This window comes from Stylophora pistillata, chromosome 12 (assembly GCF_964205215.1).
Source record: "Stylophora pistillata chromosome 12, jaStyPist1.2, whole genome shotgun sequence".
Classification (NCBI taxonomy): Eukaryota; Metazoa; Cnidaria; class Anthozoa; order Scleractinia; family Pocilloporidae; genus Stylophora; species Stylophora pistillata.
In genome coordinates this window covers 28,255,465-28,279,118 of record NC_142530.1, presented here as the reverse complement: position 1 = coordinate 28,279,118, position 23,654 = coordinate 28,255,465, and the positions used below count along the sequence as shown (strand labels likewise).

The 23,654-nt window shown below is 35.6% G+C and overlaps 3 protein-coding genes across 5 annotated transcripts; 2 read left to right on the top strand and 1 right to left on the bottom strand.

Annotated features, from left to right (window-relative positions):
- The first annotated feature begins 19 nt into the window (after window positions 1-19).
- Window positions 20-12,742, top strand: LOC111344051 (tRNA-dihydrouridine(47) synthase [NAD(P)(+)]-like). Of its 2 annotated transcripts, XM_088740583.1 has the most exons (15): window positions 20-301; window positions 529-1,192; window positions 2,556-2,597; window positions 4,257-4,346; window positions 4,484-4,546; window positions 4,725-4,841; window positions 4,967-5,032; window positions 5,450-5,566; window positions 6,175-6,271; window positions 6,698-6,776; window positions 7,988-8,035; window positions 8,265-8,352; window positions 8,793-8,845; window positions 8,989-9,117; window positions 11,893-12,742. In XM_088740583.1, exons 1-15 carry the CDS (start codon window positions 141-143, stop codon window positions 11,975-11,977), a joined length of 1,899 nt encoding a protein of 632 aa, XP_088596709.1. In that variant the 5' UTR covers window positions 20-140; the 3' UTR covers window positions 11,978-12,742. The 2 variants fall into 2 exon arrangements, with proteins under 2 accessions (XP_088596709.1, XP_088596710.1); XM_088740584.1 differs by lacking the exons at window positions 8,265-8,352; window positions 8,793-8,845; window positions 8,989-9,117; window positions 11,893-12,742 and having other exon boundaries at window positions 7,941-8,016.
- A 557-nt stretch (window positions 12,743-13,299) lies between these two features.
- Window positions 13,300-21,938, top strand: LOC111344055 (ciliogenesis-associated TTC17-interacting protein). Of its 2 annotated transcripts, none has more exons than XM_022951260.2 (12): window positions 13,300-13,481; window positions 13,595-13,662; window positions 17,269-17,333; window positions 17,583-17,703; window positions 18,016-18,071; window positions 18,794-18,883; window positions 19,485-19,545; window positions 19,664-19,767; window positions 19,862-19,986; window positions 20,116-20,195; window positions 20,391-20,479; window positions 20,750-21,938. In XM_022951260.2, exons 1-12 carry the CDS (start codon window positions 13,459-13,461, stop codon window positions 20,963-20,965), a joined length of 1,098 nt encoding a protein of 365 aa, XP_022806995.2. In that variant the 5' UTR covers window positions 13,300-13,458; the 3' UTR covers window positions 20,966-21,938. The 2 variants fall into 2 exon arrangements, with proteins under 2 accessions (XP_022806995.2, XP_088596712.1); XM_088740586.1 differs by lacking the exon at window positions 13,300-13,481 and adding an exon at window positions 15,184-15,236 and having other exon boundaries at window positions 13,630-13,662.
- On the bottom strand, window positions 21,922-23,492 carry LOC148719502 (uncharacterized). The gene has a single exon (XM_088740587.1). The coding sequence runs from the start codon at window positions 22,942-22,944 to the stop codon at window positions 21,922-21,924; it is 1,023 nt and encodes a 340-aa protein (XP_088596713.1). The 5' UTR covers window positions 22,945-23,492.
- Window positions 23,493-23,654: the final 162 nt, after the last annotated feature.

Sequence of the window (23,654 nt, the reverse complement as noted above, 5' to 3'; positions counted from 1 at the left end):
TGTAGGCGCGCGGTGGTATTTTTTCCACCAATTAGAGATTGAAACAACTATGACGTTACTTTTGATTTCCCTGACACCTCGCGAGGGCCTAGGTTCGATTTGGAAACCAACCGTAAGGCCTGGGAAGGAGTTGTTTCAATATGGCGGAGAATGGAAGAGAAGGGTTTTCTCTCACAGAAACGACTGATGGTAGTGATATTCCCCAATCTGATACATTGGTAGACACAAAATTAGATCAAGAATCTGCATCGTTGGTTGCTGATGTTAAACTCCGGCCTGGGGTAGCACCTATCAAGACTCAGTAAGTGTGTTTGTACGTTTTGATTTCACGTGGCTGCTATTATAGAAGTCCTGAAATAGACTGTGGAGCTTGCATGAAGGTTACACTGTACACTTTCCATCCATTCCAGAAATTGATATTTGTGTTTTTTGTTTGCATTGGTTTGTTCCGTTCTGTTACAAACCGTTTTCTTTATTGACTGCCTTTCCCTTCAGTTTGTCTTCTTTTCTTTACAATTTTTCAAACAGGTATTTAAAGAAGGTTTCAAAAACTGCAGCTAGTAAAGCAAGTTCAGATGAAGGTAAAGCATCATGTAATGAAGCCGAGAAAAAGAGACCAGTTAGTGAAGATCAGAATGATAGCAACAAATCAGGAGAACCATCTAAAAAGAAGAAAAAACGTGGAATGAACAAAGCTAGACCTCGGGCAGCAAAGCTAGATTTTAGCCGGCAGTTATGCACAAGTGTTGTCAAGGGGGAAGAGTGTGCTTATGGTAATGAGTGCAGATATCTGCATGATGTTGAAAAGTATATGACAGATCATAAGCTTCCTGATATTGGAGAAACCTGTGTGAACTTTGAGAAATATGGTAAATGCATATATGGTATAACATGTAGGTATGGAAAGAAGCATATTTCTCAGAATTATGAAAACGTTGTAAATGAGGAATTATACAAGGAGACTGCACCTTCAATGACAAAGAATGTGTTAAGCAAACAGCTCACATTTTCACTGAGGAAAAAACAGTACGAGTTTCCCAAAGCAGACATGTATGTGGCACATCTTGCAAAAGTGAAAGCTGAGGGCAAAGCAAATAGTGAACTTGAAAGTTTGCCTAGGCCATGTCTCAAAACTGCAGGAGCTATCACAGATGAAGATGTCATCAAACTTAGACCACAAGAAAAGAAAAAGGTATAGATCATAAATATGAATGGGACACATGCTGTAAGTGTTAGATTCATCTTTTATTAAATTTTCAATTCTGATTGCTGCCTGTTTGGATTGATTCATTAGACTTCAGCTATCAGCTCATTTTGTAAGTCACCTTGCATTGCACCAACTGTTGCAGAGCTGAAATGAGCTCCAAATATCTAAACGGTTGGGATTTGATGAAATTTATGTATTTTGTTAGATGATTTGTGGTGTAGTAAGACTGAGTATTTTTACGAGTTACGGTATGTCATATTTTGATGAGCCCACAGGGCAAGTCAAGTCTATTAGGTTTCACATTACAAAATGACTGTAAGTTTTCATCTCATGTTAAGGGAAAGCTTTGAGAAGCTAACAAGTGTTTGTATGTTTTAAAATCACCAAGAAAAGAAGGATATATGCAGGTAGAGATAGATCATCTCTTTAAGGCTATTGTTTTGCCAAAGATCACTTATGCACTTCCAGTATAGGGAGCCAGCCAGGCAGATCTAAATGCCATACAATGCTTCTTAAAAAAGGTGCAATAAACAATGTTACACTTCTGAGTTAATTAATATCTATGACCTTTTTAGAGAAATGTGATCGCAGGCTGTTCACCAAAATTAAGAATAATGTTAAATATCCATTATATGCCCTTCTGTCCAAAGTCAAAGAGTAATCCAAGAAATTAAAATCACAAACAAGCCAATTACCATGGATAAATACAGAACTTTTTAAGAATTTCTATTTTAATAGAATAAAGTTTAAATACAACTTGACCAAGTAACATTATATATCTGGTGTTTTATTTGATTTTACATAATTATTTTAAATGATTTATATACCCTTACTCTCTGTAATGTTTGTTATGTATTTTAACGAGCGAAATAAAGACATTTTATTCATTCATTCATTCATTCATTCATTCAAAATACAAACAACAAGTTGAAATACTCAGCGATACTACACATTAAAACATCTAGTAAGGGATTTATTATCCAACATGCCAAATTGTTATTTCAGTATGGGTGAATTTTGTGGATATTTCTGGAGTAATAGTAATAATAATAATATACCGTTAATAATAATAATGTACTGTTATTATATCGCGTTAATAATAATATACCATTATTATACCGCGTGATCTTTGTACCTGTCTCATACATTATTTGTACTCTGCAAAGCACAGTTGGATAATAAAATGAAATATTTATGCTATTCAGTTATTGGATACGAGATTGGTTATAGCCAACTTCAGGCTATGGGCCTAGTTGGCTGGTAACCATCTCATAATTATTTGAACACACTTATGGATTACCGTGTATTTGTTAACTAACTGTTTACGGTCCTGTTATTCCACTCCCAGATCAATTTTGCAGACAAGCTGTATTTGGCACCACTAACAACTGTAAGTTGAAATTTCAAACCAATTTAAATTGTATTAAGCTAATTCAACTATATCACTGTGGAATTTTTCAGTGAGACATAAACTAATTGATCACACTTGGTCTCTATCAATGTAAGTGTTCAGTGATCACTGATTAATGATTATTGCCAGTTGCCTTTTAAAATATAGTCTGATCTGACTAATCAGAGTTAACTCTACATGCTCTACTATTTTGTTACTCACTGGAATTTTGCACACCTCCTTAAACACGAAGGCGTGCTATATAAGGAAGTCTTCCCTGGGAAGACCTACGCTCATTTGTCACTCACTGTTGACGTGTGCGGGTCAAATTTAAATGCTGGTAGATGAACAAAAGGAGCTAATGAGATATCTATTGTTTACTTCCACCAGCGTGGTGGCAATGTGGTAACATGCGAACCACCTACTTTGATCTCAAATTTACCACCACAAATAAAGACAGAAGAAAGAAAGGAAATACAAATCTCAAAAATTCTTGTATTGTGATGAAGACATAAAACAATTTTGAGGAATGCCCCCGCTGTTCACTGCTTTGGAGTAGCTGTACATGTAGCTCAAGCTGACTTGACTCTAAGAGTTCTACATCACATGATGGTTGATTGACAAATGGTCCAGTAGGACCTAGGGCTCCTTTTATAGCGCATCTTCATGTTTAAGGCAGACTCAGGAAGAAAGGTCAGGGGTCAACACTAACTTTTCAACTTACTAGCCAAGGGGCTAGTGACAACTCAGATGTTACAACAGTTCCAGTTTGTTTACTGGTTAAACTGGCTAGGGGAGATAAAAAACCACAGGCCAAATCTGAGTTTCTACTAGTCTGTGGCTAGTTGGCTACTGTTAGTGTCAGGCCCTGAAGGTAGCATGGAACTGGACATTTCATTCTTAAATTTTTAAATTTTAGGTTTCCCTCAGAATCTTATATTGAAATCCATGTTCATTGTAAATCTCTATTGCATTTGGACAAATATACAAACCTTTGGCTGAGTGGAAAGCAATCTTGATGATTATTGTTAGTTGATATGTCAACTAACAATAATCAAACTAACAATAATCAACAAATATGCTGCAAGCATGGTCTCTCGGATTGCCACGCTTGCGGATAGGCATGAAGAAGTTTGTAAGAAGCTTATTGTGTACCCTGACACCATCAAACTCTGTTTTCAGTATTGTCAAAAGCCACTTTGCTCAACCAAGTAACAAGTACAATCTCAGGTCTTCTTCTACTAGTTCTGTGAAAAGCACAAGAACTGACCGTTTTGAAAAGTTTGTAACGAACAAGTTTGCCACATAATTAAAGCAAAATGTATAAAAATCCATTATTTATTATTGTATTTTGTTAGCTTACTTCCATCCATACAATTTGCTGGCTATACCTGTAATTCAGATTTTCTGCAAGGGGTATAGATAAACAAACAAACAAAACAAACAAGTGTGTGGTCCAAATTGTTTTATTTTGTTTAGTACTAGACCTTTGCTTTAACAACAAATTTATTATACAAGGACGCTGTGTGCACCTTTGCTCCAAATGTATAACTCACCTCAGCTCTATTTTGATTTACTCATGCTTAATAGCTCTTGCTGAGATGATGAATTAAAATGTTAACCTTTATTTCTTATTTTTTAACAATGCTATACTTTTAGGTTGGTAACCTGCCATTTCGTAGAGTATGCAAACAGTTTGGTGCAGATATAACTTGCAGTGAAATGGCCATGTCTACCAAACTACTTCAGGTCAGTCACTCTGGCTTCTAGAATTATTTTACGATATTATCTTGATCTGTGTCTGGAGGCAATTCTTGATTTTGTTGTTAGATTATGTTAAATATATTAGTTAGAAATTGGAAGAAACTCACATTGTGTCTTTATAGGGCAGTATGTCAGAATGGGCCTTGCTAAAACACCATCCCTCTGAGGACATTTTTGGTGCACAGGTAAGGGACTTATCTTTAGTGAAATACTATTCTTATGATTTAATTTCTGATCTGTTGCTTGAAGGTAACTAAAAACCAATTGCACTTATGATGATAGTGAATATTACTTGTCATATTTCACACTGTTGTCCGAATACTGATAAATTTAAAGGTGAATATTTTTTGTTGATGTGTGCAGTTATGTGGTTCGTTTCCTGACTCAATGACAAGATGTGCCGAGCTCCTTCAGAATGATGTTCCTGTTGACTTTGTGGACATCAACATTGGTTGCCCCATAGATTTAGTATTTAAACAGGTATGATGAATTGAGAGGGGAAGGGTGTGTCTGAAAATTTTGTGGCTCTTAAGACATGTTTGGAATAAATCTGTGTTTAACCTGTGGATAAATTAAAAATACGATGTTTGTCCTTGGTTATACAGGGAGCTGGTAGTGCTTTGATGGGCCGCATGGGAAAATTTGAGCAGATTGTCAGAGGAATGAAATATGTAAGTAGATGAGGAAGGCTTTTTATGAAATAAGTACTTAAATACATTTTGTAACTTTAATTAAAAAGAAATTAAATGAAATTCCCATACAGTGTAATGTTAACAATTTGTGTATGTGGCATTTTTTATTTGTACTGTTCATCTGCGGTAATGGCAAGAATAATTTTTTATTAAAGATTTACTGGTTTAAACATTTGTATGCCGTAATGGCACAATTAAACAGTTCATGTGTAATGATTGATATTGGTGGATTTCTTTAAAGGTCAGTTAACATCTTAATCTTTGATCATGAAAGGGAAAAGATTATATGTAGTTATAGACTGAGAAGCAAGAGTACTTTGGACTACTTTTCACTATTATGAAATATATTTTATTTTTAACGACCCCTTTCCATTGGATTATTTGTCTGTCGTCAAGGTTCTGGATATACCTCTGACTGTCAAAATGAGAACTGGCATCAGTGATAAGAAAACTTCATGGAATGCACACAAGCTCATTTCCAATCTTAAGACCTGGGGTGTTTCACTGGCAACTGTAAGTAAATTGGAAAGGAAATGGACTATTATAGTAATCGAGGAGGTGGAAGATGTAATGGTGTAATCATCATTAAGTGTACATACTCGTGTCCAGATCACAAGTCCTGGCTGGTTGACTGGATGATGCATTCTTGGTTGGGTAAACTGAGTTGTGAACTTTGAGAGTGCATCTTTCTGCTTTGGCAAAAGATATTAAATGGTTACCAGCAAGCTGTCATGTAAACCTTAGATGGAGGGGTGCTGGGGTGGGGTGGGGTTGAGAAATAAGTATGAGCTGATAAACCATCACCTAGAAGAAGTACATGTGGCAATACTGCTATTGGCCTGATGCCTGAGAGGCAAAATTCTTCGAGATTTGAGGGTAAGCTGTGGTTGTCAAACCCTCAGCCAGGGTGTGTATCAAATCGAAGTCCAAGCCTTCCTGCAGGCAGTAAATTATTCTACAGGTCTGCAATTATTTATAATAAAATAGTTTTGTTATTTTTCTTCAAATTAAATTGTTATTTGCTGTAATGATAGTTTACTGTTACTGGTACTGGTTGACTTACCTGTTGCTGCTATGTACTAAGCTTGAGAAAAACCTTTTCCTTGTGTCTTTTCCTGTAGCTCCATGGACGCTCAAGGGAACAACGATACACAAGACTAGCTGACTGGGACTACATCAGTGAGTGTGCTAAGGCTGCTGCACCAATGCCTCTATTTGGTAAGAGAATTTTACTTTGCTTTTTCTTTGTCTTTTAAAACAATTTCAATATACAAGCATTTAATTTTTGATATTCCAATTTCTGTATGGTGAAACTATCCTGGGGTGCATTGGTTACAGGTATTTAGGAGTGTTAAGAGTGATTAGCATCTAATTTCTCTTCAAAATGCCACCCCTGAATCAACCATGAAGGTCATGGGAATAAAGGAGAAGAAAAGAAGCTCTTGATTGTGAAACAAATTCTCCTTGTCAGCACTTTAGGAAATGGATAGAGAACAGTATGGAGAATATGCATACTGATGTTAGATTGTTAGGGGTTAAACAACTTTACTGCAGCATTCACAGCTTTCATAAAGAATTTTTTTATATATACCTCGTACAAAATTTTGATGTAAGTTTACTAATAAATCTTGATGCGATTTTCAGGTAATGGAGACATCCTTTCATATGAAGATGCTGTTTTACGAAGAGAGCAAACTGGAGTGTCTGGTTTGATGATTGCGAGGTACAGAGCTTAGTTATTTGACCTGCAATATTTAGGAAATTCATATGTTATCACTTAATAACATTTTTAGTACTTGATGCAGTGTAATATACTGTGATGTTTTGCTTAAATGGTTACAGGTGCACACAAGTAAGTATGATCACAACTTTTTGGTGAATGTTTTAGTAACCATAAAAAACTTATTAGATATCTTTGAATTACTATTATACCTAATACAGGGCTCGAAATTAAAAAAAATTCCAAGTCGCCTCTTGGCGACTATCAGAGAAAAAATGGTCACCAAGTGCAAAAATGCAGTTGCCAGATAGTACAAGAACAGAAATCAGATTAGAGCCTTATTCAATTGGCGTTGTTGTTCAGCTTCTGGTGGATTGTTGCTGCGATTGTGGGGTAGACCGAAATACTCGATCTTGAATGACTTTAAACATGAAAACACAAAAGAAGAAACTCCGAAAGACTTTTGCATGACAATCTTACCTTAAGCAGTAAGCGAAAAAAGTAATAAGAACATTTCAGGGCTACTTTAGCAAGGAAAATATGTCACATCACATGCAAGAAATTGTACGATACGAAGGCATCAAACATTTATCAAACATGGTGGATAGGCATTTAGTACCAGACCTCCTGTTCTCAACGGATTAATTTTAAATTCAGAAGGTTTTCAACAAAATATTGCGCCTGCGATCATCATGATGAAGCCACTGTAATAGGTCGTCTCGGAAGACGCAATTTGAAAGCCATTTCAAGTTTTAACTTAAAGGTAAACAGACTTAATTTACATTTCCTTTGGCAGAAAAGCAGAAAAGCAGAAACGCAGAAATGAGACTTAAGAAATTTTTCTCAGCTAGAATCTTTTATTTATCAGAGGAAGTTAGTTTAGTCGCTAAAGTGGCGACTAAACTCAAACTTTTAGTCGCCAAGTTAAAAGTTTCAGTCGCATTGGCGACCGTATCGGTCGCAATTTCGAGCCCTGTAATAGTGTAGGAGGTTATTTTATTATTTTTTTTAATTTTGTGTTAACAATACATTACAATTGTATTTCCCATTCACAGAGAGTTAATATCATAAATATTATTGCAAATAGTTGTAAATCCTAAGTGGTTTACATCATCAGATATACAAGTTTACAATATTTATCAAATAAATAACAATATATATGGCTAGGGGGCCTCCAGAAATCACAGGGCTCATACATTAAACTTTGTTTCTAGAGGGGCTCTGATCAAACCATGGATATTTACAGAAATAAAAGAAAACAGGTGAGAACTTTCCCATCAATCAAAGAAGATGTTTAGATGTGATTCTTTTATACAATAAAAAAGTATGTTGATTGTCTTTCAAAAGGGAACCATGGTGTGAACCATGGTGTGAACCATGGTGTCAAAGGTGTGAACATTTCTTGGAGTACTATGCAGGTGTAACTAGGAGGCTCTGAAGTTTTTGTGGAATATGTATCGTTCATAGCAGCGGTGATTTATTTTTGTTCAGACACTGGGACATATCATCCAATGAACGCTTCGACATGCTGCGGGATTTTGTCAATTTTGGCCTGGAGCACTGGGGATCTGATACGATGGTATGTTTTCACTGAATTATTTCCAGACATGTATGTCATTAGTTCTTTTTCACATACAGGTGTATATTTAACAATTATTCCACGAGCGCGCTTTGGATATGAGATGATAGATAGCCAACGAGGCGCATAGCGCCGAGTTGGCTATAATTATCTTATATCCAACAAGCGTGAGTGGAATAATTGTTTTATTAAAAAAAATGCCCCTAAGATATTAGACAAATCTTCTCGACTTTACTTTGTAAGAAGAAACCAGATGTTACAATGTACAGATATTAGATTATGGTTTATTGGCTAATATACCATAATGGCTAAGCCAATAAAAAGTCTTGAATTGCATTATCCAATGATCCAGTTTTTAATAATGTGTATTATTTGGTCAGAACTGGCAACACACTCAGGATCATGTTTGGATGAGAATTTTTTGTCATTATTTCCTGTAGGGAGTGGAAAACACAAGACGGTTTCTTCTTGAGTGGCTCTCATTTCAGTGTCGGTGAGTCTGCTCAGCTGGTAAATAAAAAAGCTTACAGCCTACACACAAGTCTACCCCATGCCAAACAGGAATTGCCTGGATTTTAAACCATTTAAGACTGCTAAAGGAGTTAAACATTACTCTTAATCTTATAATTTTCATAGGTACATTCCTGCTGGTCTGCTAGAACGGCTCCCACAGCGAATCAATGAAAAACCTCCACCATATTTTGGACGAAATGATCTGGAAACTCTGTTGTCAAGTGGAAACTCTGCTGATTGGGTTAAAATAAGGTAAAGCTGTACAAGCAGAACTGTCTAACTACTTAACCCTTGAACTCCCAAGATCTTGTTGTTAATTCTCCCTACCTGCTGCTACACATTTCCCTGTAATTTAATAATGAGAATTTGTTATTAGATCAATACAGCAACTTCTACCTGCTAAGTTTGAGTATTCTCATTACCTGTTTGCTGGATAATGTATGGATATTGTAGGGAGTAGTTACATGTTAATCACTTCTGGGAGTCAAAGGGTTAAATTTATTTTGGTAAACAGGGCTTTGTCAAAAGATTATTATTATTATTATTAATATTTAATATTTAAGAATATTTTTACATTTTTTATATGTAAGATGGATGTTTTTTTTTTATTTTCTGATTCTCAAAGAAGATTTTCCATGATATTTCTCTTGAATTGGGTTGAACTCAGAAATAGTTAAGGATAGGATTAGGAAGTAACAGAACGTAATCAATTAGAATGTAATCTTTAGAATAAAATAATTATGTGAAATGAGACCTATGACAGATTTTATTTTAATTGAGTTTATACTATATTGTAGGAATAGAATTTTAGTGAATGGATAATAACAATAAAGTTTTAGGTTCATGTACATGCTAAAAATTATTATTATTATTATTATTATTATTATTATTATTATTATTATTATTATTATTTGACTTTGAATTAGATAGATGCCTTGCCAAAATCTAGGTCCTGCAATTTTTATATCTTTTTCTGTTATGTGTAAAATATAGTGTTATGGTTTATGGAATGTATTGTAAATATGTTTGAATATAATTTATGTAAATACTAAAATGCTCTTTTAGCTTGCCTGATCTTATAAGTGACTGTTATTATTAAGAATTATTCTGGTTTGAAAGCTTCAGTCATTCTTATTTAAACAATTATTATAGCTGGATTTTGAGCATTGTTCATTGAATTTATAGATTGATTTCACATAGTATTTAGGCTTTGCTTTAGAATCAAGTTGTGTAAAAGTGTTAGATCATTTTATGGGTTTTTAATAAAGATCATTTGTTTTAATAAAAAGTATATTAATAATAATATTAAAAATATTATTAATATATATATTTTTTTACTAATGACAATTTTTATTTTACAAAATCAGTAAAAATACAGGATAACAAACAAAAATTAAGGTATAAATATTAAAACAAGTTTAAAAAGTCTCTAGCTGAGAGAAAAGTCTTGAATCTCTTCAGTATTAACAACTGTTCTACAGAGTAGCAGAATTCATCTTATGTCTGCATTATTTTGCTTCAGCTTCTTTCAGCAGAACAACAAATAAACTGATGATACATGATCGACGTCCTTAATAATAATAATAAATTTTTCCTTAGAAATATTTCACAAAAAGCAGTTCTCTAAAAAAAAAAGAAAAATTCAGTAAACTAAGCTACATAATAAAAAATTGACTACTTAAATTCTGGCTTGCGCACTTTCCGATGTAATGTCAGTGTCAGATATATTGGCTACTCTTCTCTTCCTCCTGGTTCTTCTGAGACACAGCAAAGCTGAACATAGATTGGCAAAGGATATCTTTGCCCTTATCCAAGATATGGTTGTAGCATAGTCATCTCCTTTCTTTAACACAAGTAACTCTGCAAGGCGGCCATGGAATCTCTTGCATTCATCGGCCATTCCACCTGTACTTGTAAAAACTAATGGTGTGAATGTCGCTTGCTCCACTTCCAAAACCCGCCTGCTGTATTGCCTCTTCTCATTTTCATGTAGTTGGAATATCTGTTTCGGAGACAGTTCTCGATATGAATCTGTGTTTGGGTGACACACCCAAACATCGAAGAATGCAGATTGTTGTCTCTCCCAAAACCCGCAAGCGTGGATATCTAGTCAGGCATCAGGCGCTCTGTTTGCGCCTCTGTTTAGCTCTTCCCCAGTGATTTCCTGAAGAACTGGCTGTGTCTCTACGTCAGTGCAAACCATGCGCAACATTTCCGCTTCTAGATCTCTAATCTCATTGTGCCTAATCTCATCGTTCATATTAATAATAATAATAATATTATTATTATTATTATTATTATTATTATTATAGCATCTAGTCTCTCTTTACACTCCCAATATTAGAGGCATACAATATCACCCCCAAATTACACATGAAGGTCACAAGAATAAAGGAAATGATTACCTACTAAAGAAACTCTTGACTGTTAAACAAATTTTCCTTGTCAGCACCTTAGGAATTGTGTACAGAACAGGAGAGAATATGCATACTCTAGGATGGAAATGTTTGTAAATGTTAACATAATAATTAAGCCAAATCTAAAAGCCAAACTCTTACTGATTATTAAAGTTATTTTTTTCATGGGCCTGAGTTGTTAAAAAAATTGTGTTTCTCTAAAACTGTGCAATTTTGTAGGAAAATGATTTTGGGGAAACAAAAATCATGAAATATGATGGTGGAACGAGTGATCATAATCACATTTTGAAAATAAATTCAAGACCACAAAAAGCTGATGCAAAGTCCTTATTAAGGAATACATTTTAAAAAATCAGCAAGGTTAAACCTGGATGATAAAAAGAAAAAGAATGATTTTTATTTTAACAAGAATGTCAGCATAGTGTAATAAATGTAGCTTTATGAGCTGTTTTTTTTCAGTGTTAAATATTGTTTATTACAAATTTTGGATAGTGATCTGTTGATGTCTAATAGATTGCTAATACAGAATGATAAGAAATTATCAAGGTAGCCACAAACAGCTTTCTAATATAATTGTTTTGTTTTCATTTCTTTTCCTTTTTCTTTTCAGTGAGATACTTTTAGGTCCCGTCCCTACTGGATTCTGCTTCCTCCCTAAGCACAAGTCAAACTCCTACACTGAAACTGAAGGATAGAATAAGATAACTATTATTTTCTCTAAGAAGATCAGCCACTGTAACTGTAGGTTTAAACATAGTTTCCTTAAATCGTTGAGGGGTTGCTTATTATTTTCTTTGTCATGCCAAATAAACTGCTTGTGAGCCAGGATTAAAGATCATATTTCAGCTTTTTCATATATATTTTTGAAGATCTGGTAAGCATAGATATTTATTTGATTGTTCTCTGGGGGGAAAACTCTTGAATAGAAGGAAATTTAGTCAATGTTAATTAAATGAAGTGAACACATGGTTTGGATGTCATCTTTAAAACAGTGCATTTGGTGCTCCCAAATGTTAAATGTAATGCACTATGTGTTTGATTGGTGAAGCTAAAACATTGATAAGAAAAGAGCCAAAAATCTGATAAAACCCTGAACCCACTTCAACCAAATAGAAACCAAAATTTTCAAGACTTACAAAAATTATCCAGACTAAACGAATGATTTATTAATGTTCCCAGCAGCTGTTACACTTTTTTGCTATGTGATTGCTTTCAGATATTCTAACTAATGGTTCATTTTTCTCTGAAATTGTCAAAATTGTGTGTGGTGCATTTTATGAGGCCATTTACTGGAGGACATGAATATAATTGCACAAGCTTGTAATGCAACAAAAGGTTCCATTATGACTAAGCGAATTTGGCATATAAGTAATAAAAAAACTGTTTGTGCAAAATAACGGGATATGGAGTCACTGAATTGTAATAAAAATTATTGATTAAACTATGCGTACAAACTGGAACTGCGTTTCGTATTCATACTCAAATTGTTGTGCCATAATTTTTGTCAAATTCTTTCCCCTTCAGAGAATCTGAATTATGTAAATTTACATGTGGGATACTTGTTGGCAAAAATGGCACCAACCGTCGTACCAACCTATCTGATGCTAATGTGTCAAATAACAAAGCAGTGAATTAGTTTGCATTCATTAATGAAACACAGAAGGAAGAAACCCGTAAATTACTTCAAAGCCCAAAGCTACTTCCCGATCGGGTGACAATTCGCGATTTTAATATCCTTTTCACTTCGCACAGCGCGGAAGTTACGTATTACCTTGGAAACGAAAGTGTGAAATCTCGTCAACTACACAATCATGTAATTTTTTTTAACAGCCCCATTTCACGAGGGGCTGAGAATAGTAATTTTTCTGCCTTAACACATTCGATTGTGGTGGCTGATTGGTGACTTTTTCACCTGCGAAGTCAGGAGACACGAAGTTCTGAGACACGTCTCAAATATCGACTACGGTCACCAGGGCATTTATTCACGTCTATGACGTAACAGTCGTTAAGGTTACCGGTTCTCAATTCCCCGCGCGGGAATTTGTTATTGATATGGAGCCTCCTGACAGTGCAGAGTAACCTGTGATATGGACGATTTTCTTCCCTCGAGTCTCTAAAGATGTTGGTCAATACGTAAAGCAGTGAATTTAGCTGGTTCTTTTGTCACACAGAGGAAATGGAAGCAGAAAACGGCGTAAGGTACGATCGAAGCGCCGATTTGTTAATGTGATGCCACATTTTCGTCCGCACAGTGTTTATTTTATCGGATGAAAATCAGCTATGTAAACTTGGGCTCATTTCTGTATTTTCAGCGCCGAAACGTTCACTGTTTCCCAGGCGAAAGCAAGCGAGAAAGCGGTGGAGTATCTGGCCAGTATAGGTAAGCGGTCAAATTTGCGCTATGTAACACTTGCCCTTGCAGTGTTTTAACGATGTTATTGCCTGTTTTTAAGATTTGATAGGTTTGAAATTGCATTTACCACGGTGAAATAACGCAATGAACAACCTTCCTTGGCGGATCGCAGAAATCTTTTCGTGTCGAGTTTATTGAAAAAAACTGTCAGTCTTTTAATTGCACAATACGCTTTGCATCAACTTAACCCGTCGTGTACTTCTCGCATACCAAAACTTCCTAGCTACGCATTTGTTTAAACGTTTCGTTGTCTTGGAGGCTTTAAATTAAAACTAAAAGGCTAAGTTAAGTTTTAGGTTGCGTCTGAGGATGTTTTATTCAGCTGGAAGGAAGCACTGTGAGGAATGCTTTGTTGTTTCGTTAAATGCCAAATTGCATTGATTCCCGGAGCATTTCAGTTAAAGATTGAATGTCGACAAATATGACAAGATATGTCAATATTGATTAGCGAGAAAAATTTTCAAATCAGTCTTCCTCCGGAGAAAAATCTTTTTAATCCACTTCTGTTATGAGATTAGGGAAAAGAATACGACAACCAGATTAAGAGTTTTCGATCGTAAGAACGATAGTTGAAATAAAGTTTGAATGCAAATTTCCACGCAAACTTACCCCACGGCGATAAAAGGGCGATGGTACGTTTCAATGAAACATTTGTTTTTGATTAGAATAAATATTTACAATGTACGTATTGAGTTGTAAGAAACTCGATCTCGTCGCTTTCGCAACAGTTAGTCCTATCAAAGGCTTGTGTTGCAAAGATCGCTTAAATTTTAGGGTTTTTGAATTACTCACGTGGAACTTGATCTGTTTCGTTCAACTTTGTCTAAAATTAGAAGCATAGCAATTAGTAGTTTTGCGTTCTTAAGAAAGCGTTTAATTGGACAAACTTGCATTTAAATTGCCACTTTGCTTTTTAGTTTTTACTTAAAAGCATAGAAAAATATGATCGTTTGAGTAATTTCGAAATATTAAACCAGGTGGGATACCAGTTTTAATGACCAACATTGTTATTCAAATTGTTGTCACTTAAACTGCCCATTCTCACACTCTGTTCTGGACAGAATTATTTCTGAAAAAGACTTTGGACTTATGAATGAAAAAAAATAGTTTTCAAGAAAGCTTTTTGTAGCTTAAATTGCAAGTTCTCTGATGCCAAAAAAGAATTAGGAATACCTGTACTTTCAATTAATTTAGTTATCTCTATACACTTGTATCCCCTGTGGTTGCATGAATTAAATAATTTCATCTCGTAAAATCCTACAGACAAACAAGGTAATTCATCCAACGTGTGACTTGTTTTGTTTCAACAGTAAATTAATAAATTTCTAAACCAGTTGTGCCATAATTAAATATTGTGGTGCAAGAGAGGGACTTTGTGTGTTCTCATACACACCACAAAAGAGCCAGCATCTTTAATTAAAACTACTCTACCTTGTCAATCAGAGTTCTGTTTATTCTTTTTTCTTACATGTATGTATCACTGGCCAGAATTAGATCATTAGATTGAAGATCAAGCAAGACTAAGATTGAGCAATCTGATGGTAAATTTAATATCTGGCAGAATAACTCTCTTCAGAAAGTAAAGGAGTTTCCCATAGATTCTTTCTTTTTAAACCCGGTACCATTAGCAAACACCACCCACTTCAATATTTATGTGTATGATGCATTCTATAGATGTTAGGGATTCTGTGTGCACCAAAGGTAATAAACCAGGCAATGCGAAAATTCTCAGTAAAATATCACTGCCCCAGAGGACACCCTTTAAAACAAGACTGCCAAAAATTCATGTTCTCTCATGGAATTTAGCTGTGCAAGTGTGTTTCACATTCCCATTGAGTTTGCTGATGATGTGTGTGATGAAGCATAGAAAAGTAAACTTCCCCTTGTACCCTGTATATATATATATATATATATATATATATATATATATACATCATACAGTTTACCACCACACTGAATGACAATTGTTTCATGTCAGCTGTGCCTTCATTGACAGATATAAAGCATTTGGGAAGTTTAGAGGGCACTCAACAAACTAATGATGTCCTTGCATTGGCTTTGTTAATTTTTTCAAGAATAGCAGTCATCCTTCCCTCTCCCTCTACCTTTGTAAATCAGTGGTAGCTCCACCATTGGACTGCAGTATTCCAGGGTCTATGGTGCTATCTTTGTGTGGGCAGGTAGCTTTTTTTTCTCCTACACTCAAGGCAAACTTAATGTAACATCTTCCTAAATATTGAATGCATTGTAAGGTCCTATATTAGGCTGCAAATAAGAATTACCAAGAAAATTATATATTGTATGGCAATTTTGTTGCTGATACCTCAATATTTAACGGTATATGATATTAGCTTCATGTCTTTCATTTCTTGTTAGACACACAATACATTTAACTACAGTTCATTGTGTGTGCACATGCAGAGTCTGTTTTCACATGCAAGGTGTCAGTTCTTTCATTTTTTATTGAACAGTATCAAAAATGTAGACCACTTTTATTGGCAGAATAGTAAAGGATTACAAAGTGCCACAAATTGAAAGCATGCATGTTGAGCATGTATTTCAAGGTTTCATGATTGTTTCAACCTGCTGTGGCAAGTGATCAATAGGGAGCTGACAAACGGGAGAGGTGGTTGAAAGGGCAATATTCTAATATATTGGCTTACTTTGTTGTCTATTGGCACAGATGACACAGGTAGTACTGATAATTCATTGAACACAGTCTTTTTTTCCTTGGTCGACCATGAGGGTCTTGGTAGCAAACAGAACAGAACAATGAGCTCTGGGTAGCCCAGATGTATAGTTTCCCTCAGAGAGGGCCTAAGTACAAGTAATGGAACAACAATATTGCCTCTATGCGCTTAACCCGATTAACTGTATATACAAAAAAAATTGATTTATAGTTTGTTTTGAAGTGGATAATTTATCTGAAGTTTCTCACAATTTTCCATCGTGTTTTCTTGGCATAATCACTGTAGTTTTGTGTAAGTTTTTTCAGATGGAGCATGGCATATGATTAAGGTTGAAAAACATGGATAATAAGTTTAATTGCTTTAAGAGCATTCCCTGAAAATGAGCTATAACTCACACTATTAACACCCTGAAAACAAAATTGTGACATTTTCATTTTCTATATTTAATAACAATATTGTTACAGTAAATAAATTGTACGCACTCTAAAAAAGGGCCCAAAGAAAATAAAAAATACAGAAAAGACAGATACAAAATCAGAAACGTACTCTATGTGATCACATAGATAGTAGAATTTAACTTTGTAACCCCTTAGATGGTAAGAGTGATCAGCATCTAGTTTCTTCTTACAACGATACTCCTTACAATAATAATTCATGAAGATCATGAGAATAAAGGAAATTAAATGCAGATCACCAAGATAAGAAACCTTGATTGTTAAACAAATTCTCCTTGTCCATACCTTTTTTTTTTAGAGGTGTTTGGAGAAAATAGATATTGATGTTAGGTTGAAAAAGGTTAATTTATGGTCAGTAGTAGGTTTCTATACCAATAACAGGGTTATAGCACCCCAGGTGTATTCAGTTCATATTTGTCTTCACATAGATGAGGAAATATGGGAATCATTGCTGTTTTCTGACTCACTGGTGACTACATCTCAAACTGGCAGAGTAAGTTCATCTTGATGTAATTTTTAAAATGATTTTATGAATTATATTGAATTTTATTGAATTAAAGAATTGGCAATGCTCAAATGTATCATATGATAATTGGGCTTTGAAACATTCTTGTTCAGAGTGCCAATGTTGTAAGTATTAGTCTCAGGTTGATGTAGACCTTAGTGGAATCCAAGTCATTTTACTTACATGTACCATGTACTAGTTTGCAATTATGTTCAAGGCTTTTCTTCACTATTAAAGGAAATAGGTGAAATGACAATTACTGTGGAGAACACTATGTGGAGAGGAGAGCCTTGTTATCTTGTACATGCTAACAGCCATGGGTCCATAGATCAAGTACCTATTGGAACATCTGTAACAGGTTAGCTTAACAGTGACTAGCATCTAATTTCTCCTTACATTATTTCACCTTCAAATCACACATTAAGGTCATAAGAATAAAGAAAATGATCACCCAACTAAAGAAGCTCTTGATTGTTACACAAATTCTCCTTGTCAGCACCTTAGGAAATGAATAGAGAACAGTATGGAGAATATACATGCTGATGTTAGGGCGAGAAGGGTTGATGGATGCTTGAAAATTTCTCTATTTTCAACTGATATTCAATACTGACTCTACAGTGTATGAAAACGATAATTCTGTTAAACTGCAACTGTTTTGTTTTTGTCACAGCCTATGTTGGAAGATCTCTTCAGACATTTGAACAAACCCATTATGAATATGTCAAGGTGGGGACTTCACAAAATTGCATTGATTATTAAACAGATGAATTTGTGAGATACACCCGAGACAAATTTTTAACCCATGGGGGCCACTGTAGCAAAAGAGGTTTATTTAAAAATATTTTTTAATAGACCTTCATTTGGTAGAATTACCCTCATGGGAAAGGAGAGTGACACCTGAATTAGAGGGTGTAATGTAAGTTACCGGTATAGGATGGTCATGGATGACAACAATTGCAGTGCGCAGTAAAAAAATGTATAAGAACATATAGTTTACCATTTACTTAGTGTGGTGATCAATTTTTTGTACAAAATTTTGGACAAGCAAATATATCTTTTCTTCTGCAATGACAGCAAAACCCTCTCTCATGTTTAACTGGGGCATATTTGATCATATGGTGCATTTAGACCAGTTGCACAAGCAGAGATCTTTGGTGGATTGTAATAATGATTACTTTGTGGTTTTCTCTTCGCATTTGGCAATAGTAAACTATGCAAACTAAGTAGTAAAGTAAGTAAAGCTTTATTCACACAGGGTAGCCCATTCAGCTCTAAGGCTGGTATCCATAGAGGCCCTGTTTCTTAAAAATAATTTACATCAAGATTTTCAGTAAAGTAATACAAGTTAGAGAGCAGTTTAATGTAAATATGCATCAGTTACTTTTCACTTCCATTGATCAAATCAGCTTGCTGAAGAGGACTGGAGACTTTTTTTCATCTGTTTACAGATACCAGATAACCCTCTGGATAAAAAGACTCTTATTGTACTTGATGAGGATGGAACATACTCTGTGAAGAAGACTGAATCACAGGGAGATGTAAGTCACTTTCGGAAATATCAAATAAATAAAATAAGATACGATATGAAATAAAGTAAAAAGGACATCTCAATCTGTAAGGTCAGCAAGTTAAAGGATAGGGAGAGTAATTTTCTCACCATATTTGGAAAAATTGCTTTAGCTATAGATACTGTGTTGTTGTTGGTTTTGCTCTGCATTAGGGTGGGTTTACTCCAAGAAATATCTATTAATCAGATTTAGAAGAGAATCAGCTCTGTGTTGGTCACCCTCTTTTTTTATTGCTTTTGGCATGTTAGCATGTTACTCAAAGTTTGTGGGGCATCTTCAGCTAGGTCTCTTTGTTAACTATGGCCATTATTAGAACTTAATTTGGATTTGGTTTTATAAAACTTGATCAAAAGACATGTAGCATTTTAAAGTTCATGTTAACTGATACCATAGACCTCAACAGAGGCTCTAGAGAATCAAATTTTTTTTTTTACATTTGAACGTTATAAAAACGTAGTTGGGTTGATTCACTCGTCCTACTTTTTTAAAGACAAGTTACATGTACAGGTATCTTGAAACATTGCTTGAACTAAGTTTCCTAGCTTGCCTTGATAATTTTTATTTCTTGTAGGAAATGCAGAGAACTGACAAGTATTACAAAAAAGAATTATTCCAGGGTTTTATATCCGAAGGTCAGTTTCTATATTTACAGTGTATAATCTTTTCATTCATTCCTGTGTTTGCGTCCTCCTAGTTCATGTGACCAGTCTCTTTGTGCATCATTCACTTACCTGCATTTTTTTTTTGTAGGTTCTAATCTGCTGCTACAGAGAATCATGGTGAATAGAGGAGTTCCAGAAGACATGACATTTGTTGCATTTGACTCGACAACTAGTCTATGTACTTCATCTTATGTAAGAACCTGCATCACGTTGAGATTTTGTATTGTAAGTTGTGTTTTTGTTTTTTGGGAGAATTGATTTAATATCTTGCTTTACTCCCTCACAGAAAATGCTTGGCAGGTCAGAGAGGAAAATTGGTTTGCAACAAGTTCATGCGGTAGGACTGAATCGTACAATTCATTCAGTTGAGGAGTCACCAACCACATGGGAATCGTACTTCCTGTCGACAGGGTAAGTTCAGTGTAATAGTTCTTGAAGTTTTCTTTTTTTTGTCTATCAATGGAAACTATGAAACCCATCAAACTGAAGTCGACTAAAACTTTTTCAAGGCGAGCATGATTAAAGAACTCTTTCTTTTAGGCATCTGGCAAGTCGAACACAGTTGGGCTCTGGGGTAACTATGACCTTGTCAAGAATACCAGAGGAACATCAGAATACAGGTGAGTTTACATAAAACAACTAATCTATTGGTTGGTTCAGACTATCATCATCTTTTTATTCCAAGTTGTGACTGTTATTTTTTTACAAATAGATACGGCATCAAGGGGTCGTTAAAGTGGACATAAACCCTGAGATTCGTTGCAATGGTTGTTGACAGATTATTTTATCCGTATATTTTTCACTATTTTTTTTAGATACAGTCTTACCAGACAAGACAACAGAAGTTAAACCTCTCAAATGGGAAGAAGATATGCAACTGTTCTCGCGTTTTTTAGACCGAAAGGTAGAGTAAACTTTTTTAGTATGGTTGTACCTTTAGGTGATAGTGAAAGCGTAAGCAACATACCACATATTTATTAGACGGACAGTGTTAGTTCTGCCAACTTTTTACCCCAAGACTCTCAATATGTTGTTATTAATTCTCCATTTTGTGTGCCACCCATTCCTCACCAAGTTATGTCTGAGAACTATTTTGCAGAGTCATCATGTACGTCTGTAATAACAGGCTTCAGGACTTTTGGAACTGATCTTCTCACCCCTCCTGTATTTTCAGGCGGAGTTGGCTGACGATCACGCAACCTACATGAGAAGGCATCCAGAGCTGCGGGCTCTACTTGCCGACTTTCTACAATTCCTACTGCTTCGAAAACCTGATGACGTCACTGGCTTCGCCTCCGAGTTTTTTGGCGCGTTTTCAACGGCCGCGCCCTCCGTACCTTCATTCGCTCGCTCTTCTCCAAGCCCTGCGCGACCTTCCTCCATGCCCTGAGGACTTTGAGATACTTGGTCTCAGTCCTTCCTCGCATGCCCTTCAAATAAGCAGCTTCATTCAATTTTGTACATGATTAGAAGAGAGACATTCATATAGTTCAAGTTACAATGTTTTCCTGATCTTGTGAAATTTCTATCAGTGTGTTCTTGGTGGTGGTTTCTTTTTTCAGTTACTAAGTTCAAGATTCATGGCTCACCAAGTTAGTTACTTCCTCTTTATTTCGAAATGTAAACCCTTTCGGAAGGCAGTGACGATACAATGTTCCGTTTGAGCCTTGGGCCTCAGTGCCAGATTGTACTTTCCTTTACAGTTTTTAAACCATATATGGAATGTTAATCCCTTGTGAGAAAATGTTTCCTAACTGTTTTCTTCATTACATGCCTCCACTCGAAAACTGCAAAATAAGAAAAAGGGCGTGGGGAGATCCTCCTTATGCAGTCCTCAGCGATTTCCTTCAAAAACGCCCACTTTTTGATAAGGAACGGAGACTATTTAATCCTTCATTTTTACCGGAGAACCAAAACATCAGTGAAGGTGGGAAAAAGAGACAAGTCTAAACAGAGCTCAATCGTATTACCTTTGACAACGATAAATGACACAGACTGCTGTGGTTCATCCCCAGGGACACTTGCATCCACGAACCATTTCCGTCGATTACAAAAGAAGAGAAGAGTCTGGGACGGTGTGTTGTGATACGGCATCCCTAAAGGCAACGAGGATCTGTGAGCACGAAACATAAGGGCCCCTGTGGGCTTTTGGATGAGTGCCCTTGCTGAATACATATTTGGAACCCAAACCGATCGCTACCTCCAAGCTAAATACATTATGTACGCGAATTTAATGATATTAATGATATTAGAACGGCATTTAAATTTTTCGCACCTTTAATCTCCTTTCTTTGTTTCAAACGAGACTCGAAAACAAAACCTTTGACGAAATTGTACTGAAATAAACTAAACACTTGTCTCAATTTGAGGATTTTCTTTTCTCGCCAGTAAAAAGCGTATGGATTTTCTGTAAGATGGTAATCTCCAGGCGAAAATAAATGCATCAACAGCAGCTTTTACAAAAAGGAATAGATCAGTTATTCTTAACAAAATATTCAAAATGACTTCCTCTTTGTGGCTCTGGTACTGTCTGTACAAGAAAACGTAAAATACAGTGATATGTGGAAAAGCCGAAAAAAGCAGTATTGCAGCGAGGTAAAATGTCAAGAGAACTAAGTTTCTGTCATAATTGCGGCTGCGAGTTTGAAGAAGTTTCCTTCCGCTAGTTTTCTGCGGAGATGCGGAATTGTTGTGAAGATGATATAATAAACTGGTCGCTCGAGTTATTTTATGAACCTGCAAATGCCCTTTAAAAGCCCTATATGTTAAAATCTGAACAACAGCGAGTACCATAGAGATAACTGTGGAATGCAGTGTCAAATTCAGTTTGAAAAACAAGATTTGATCCATGCCTAAAACCGGCAGGAGGCTGAATACGGTAAAGTATAACCATGTTGCGATAACGAACGAGAGCACAAATCTCTTTTTGATCCAAATCTTGTATCTGTAAGGATATTCTATGGCAATAAACTGTACAAAGGAAAGCATTAACACCATAACGAAGGAAGCATTTAGCGAGACTGTCGAAATGATTGAACCGATGACGAAAAGCGTGTGAGAAATGACTCGCAATCTATCGCCAGCTGTAAAAAAGCGTACGAAATAGTAGATGGCGAAAAATGGCTCGACCAGCAAGCCACACGAGAGGTCTGCTACCGAAAGACCAAGAACAAAATAGCTCGTCGCTTTCTTGAAATGCTTTAGAGGATCTCTGATAATGGTGGTGATTAGCAAGATGTTTGTAGCCACTGTTATAGGACTGAGTAGTGCAAGTGTACATGCAGAAGCCAACTCAATTCGGGAGTACGTCCCATATTGGAGCGAGGTGGAATTCCAATTTGCACTCAGGTTTGAAGTTTGTTCACTCATTGTCAACACAGACTGGTCTTTACGTCAGGTACTTTAAAAAATCCAGTGTCTCGTGGCACGGATGAGTGTTATAACTATTTTGAGAAATTTCTGTTCTTACCCTTTTTTTTTTCAATTCTGCGAGCGTGAACTTGTTTTTTAACGCCGCGTTGTGAAACAAGTTGAATAGTTCATCAAACTGATTGTTTTAATCTTCCGGTTGCGTGTGGGTTCCCACAACACTTCAACTAAGCTGATGAAAAACTAACAAGCCATTACCGCCGTATGTTAATCATTTCTTTACTTGCAATAAAGATTGGAGTTGGACCAGCTTTTCGTGGAAAATTGCAAAATGCGTTTTGGAAAAAAAAATCCAGATATTGAACTGCGAATTTATGAGACCTACAGCGAGGAAACAAAAAACAAATTTACTCACGGCTGGCCACTAATTCAAACATCGTTTACCTTGTAACAAGTTTTTGAGTAAACAACTCGAGACTGAAAAGATAAGGAAAACGAAAGAACGAATATTTTATTCCCAAACCCGCCGATGAGACCTGCGTCAGAACAAGTCAATTATATTAATTCTCGCCTTTCAATTTTCTCTCGATAAACTCTTCTTATCCTTCTACCTTGAAAATCTTTATTACCAATAAGATAACTTCAGCGTACCGAAATAGGGAAAATTTTAGCATAGTAGCATTAATTTATAGCTATAGGCCATCAGTCGC

What these genes read in the sequence shown, in the direction of transcription:
- LOC111344055 (XM_022951260.2), top strand. Translation starts at nt 13,459, where the DNA reads ATGGAAGCAGAAAACGGCGTAAG. An exon ending in CCCATTATGAATATGTCAAG is followed by an intron (nt 18,072 to 18,793) that starts GTGGGGACTTCA and finishes ATCTGTTTACAG; the next exon opens with ATACCAGATAACCCTCTGGA. An exon ending in AGACTGAATCACAGGGAGAT is followed by an intron (nt 18,884 to 19,484) that starts GTAAGTCACTTT and finishes TATTTCTTGTAG; the next exon opens with GAAATGCAGAGAACTGACAA.
- LOC148719502 (XM_088740587.1), bottom strand. Translation starts at nt 22,944, where the DNA reads ATGAGTGAACAAACTTCAAACCTGAGTGCAAATTGGAATTCCACCTCG.
- LOC111344051 (XM_088740583.1), top strand. Translation starts at nt 141, where the DNA reads ATGGCGGAGAATGGAAGAGAAGGGTTTTCTCTCACAGAAACGACTGAT. An exon ending in GGGGTGTTTCACTGGCAACT is followed by an intron (nt 5,567 to 6,174) that starts GTAAGTAAATTG and finishes CTTTTCCTGTAG; the next exon opens with CTCCATGGACGCTCAAGGGA. An exon ending in GCTGATTGGGTTAAAATAAG is followed by an intron (nt 9,118 to 11,892) that starts GTAAAGCTGTAC and finishes TTTTCTTTTCAG; the next exon opens with TGAGATACTTTTAGGTCCCG.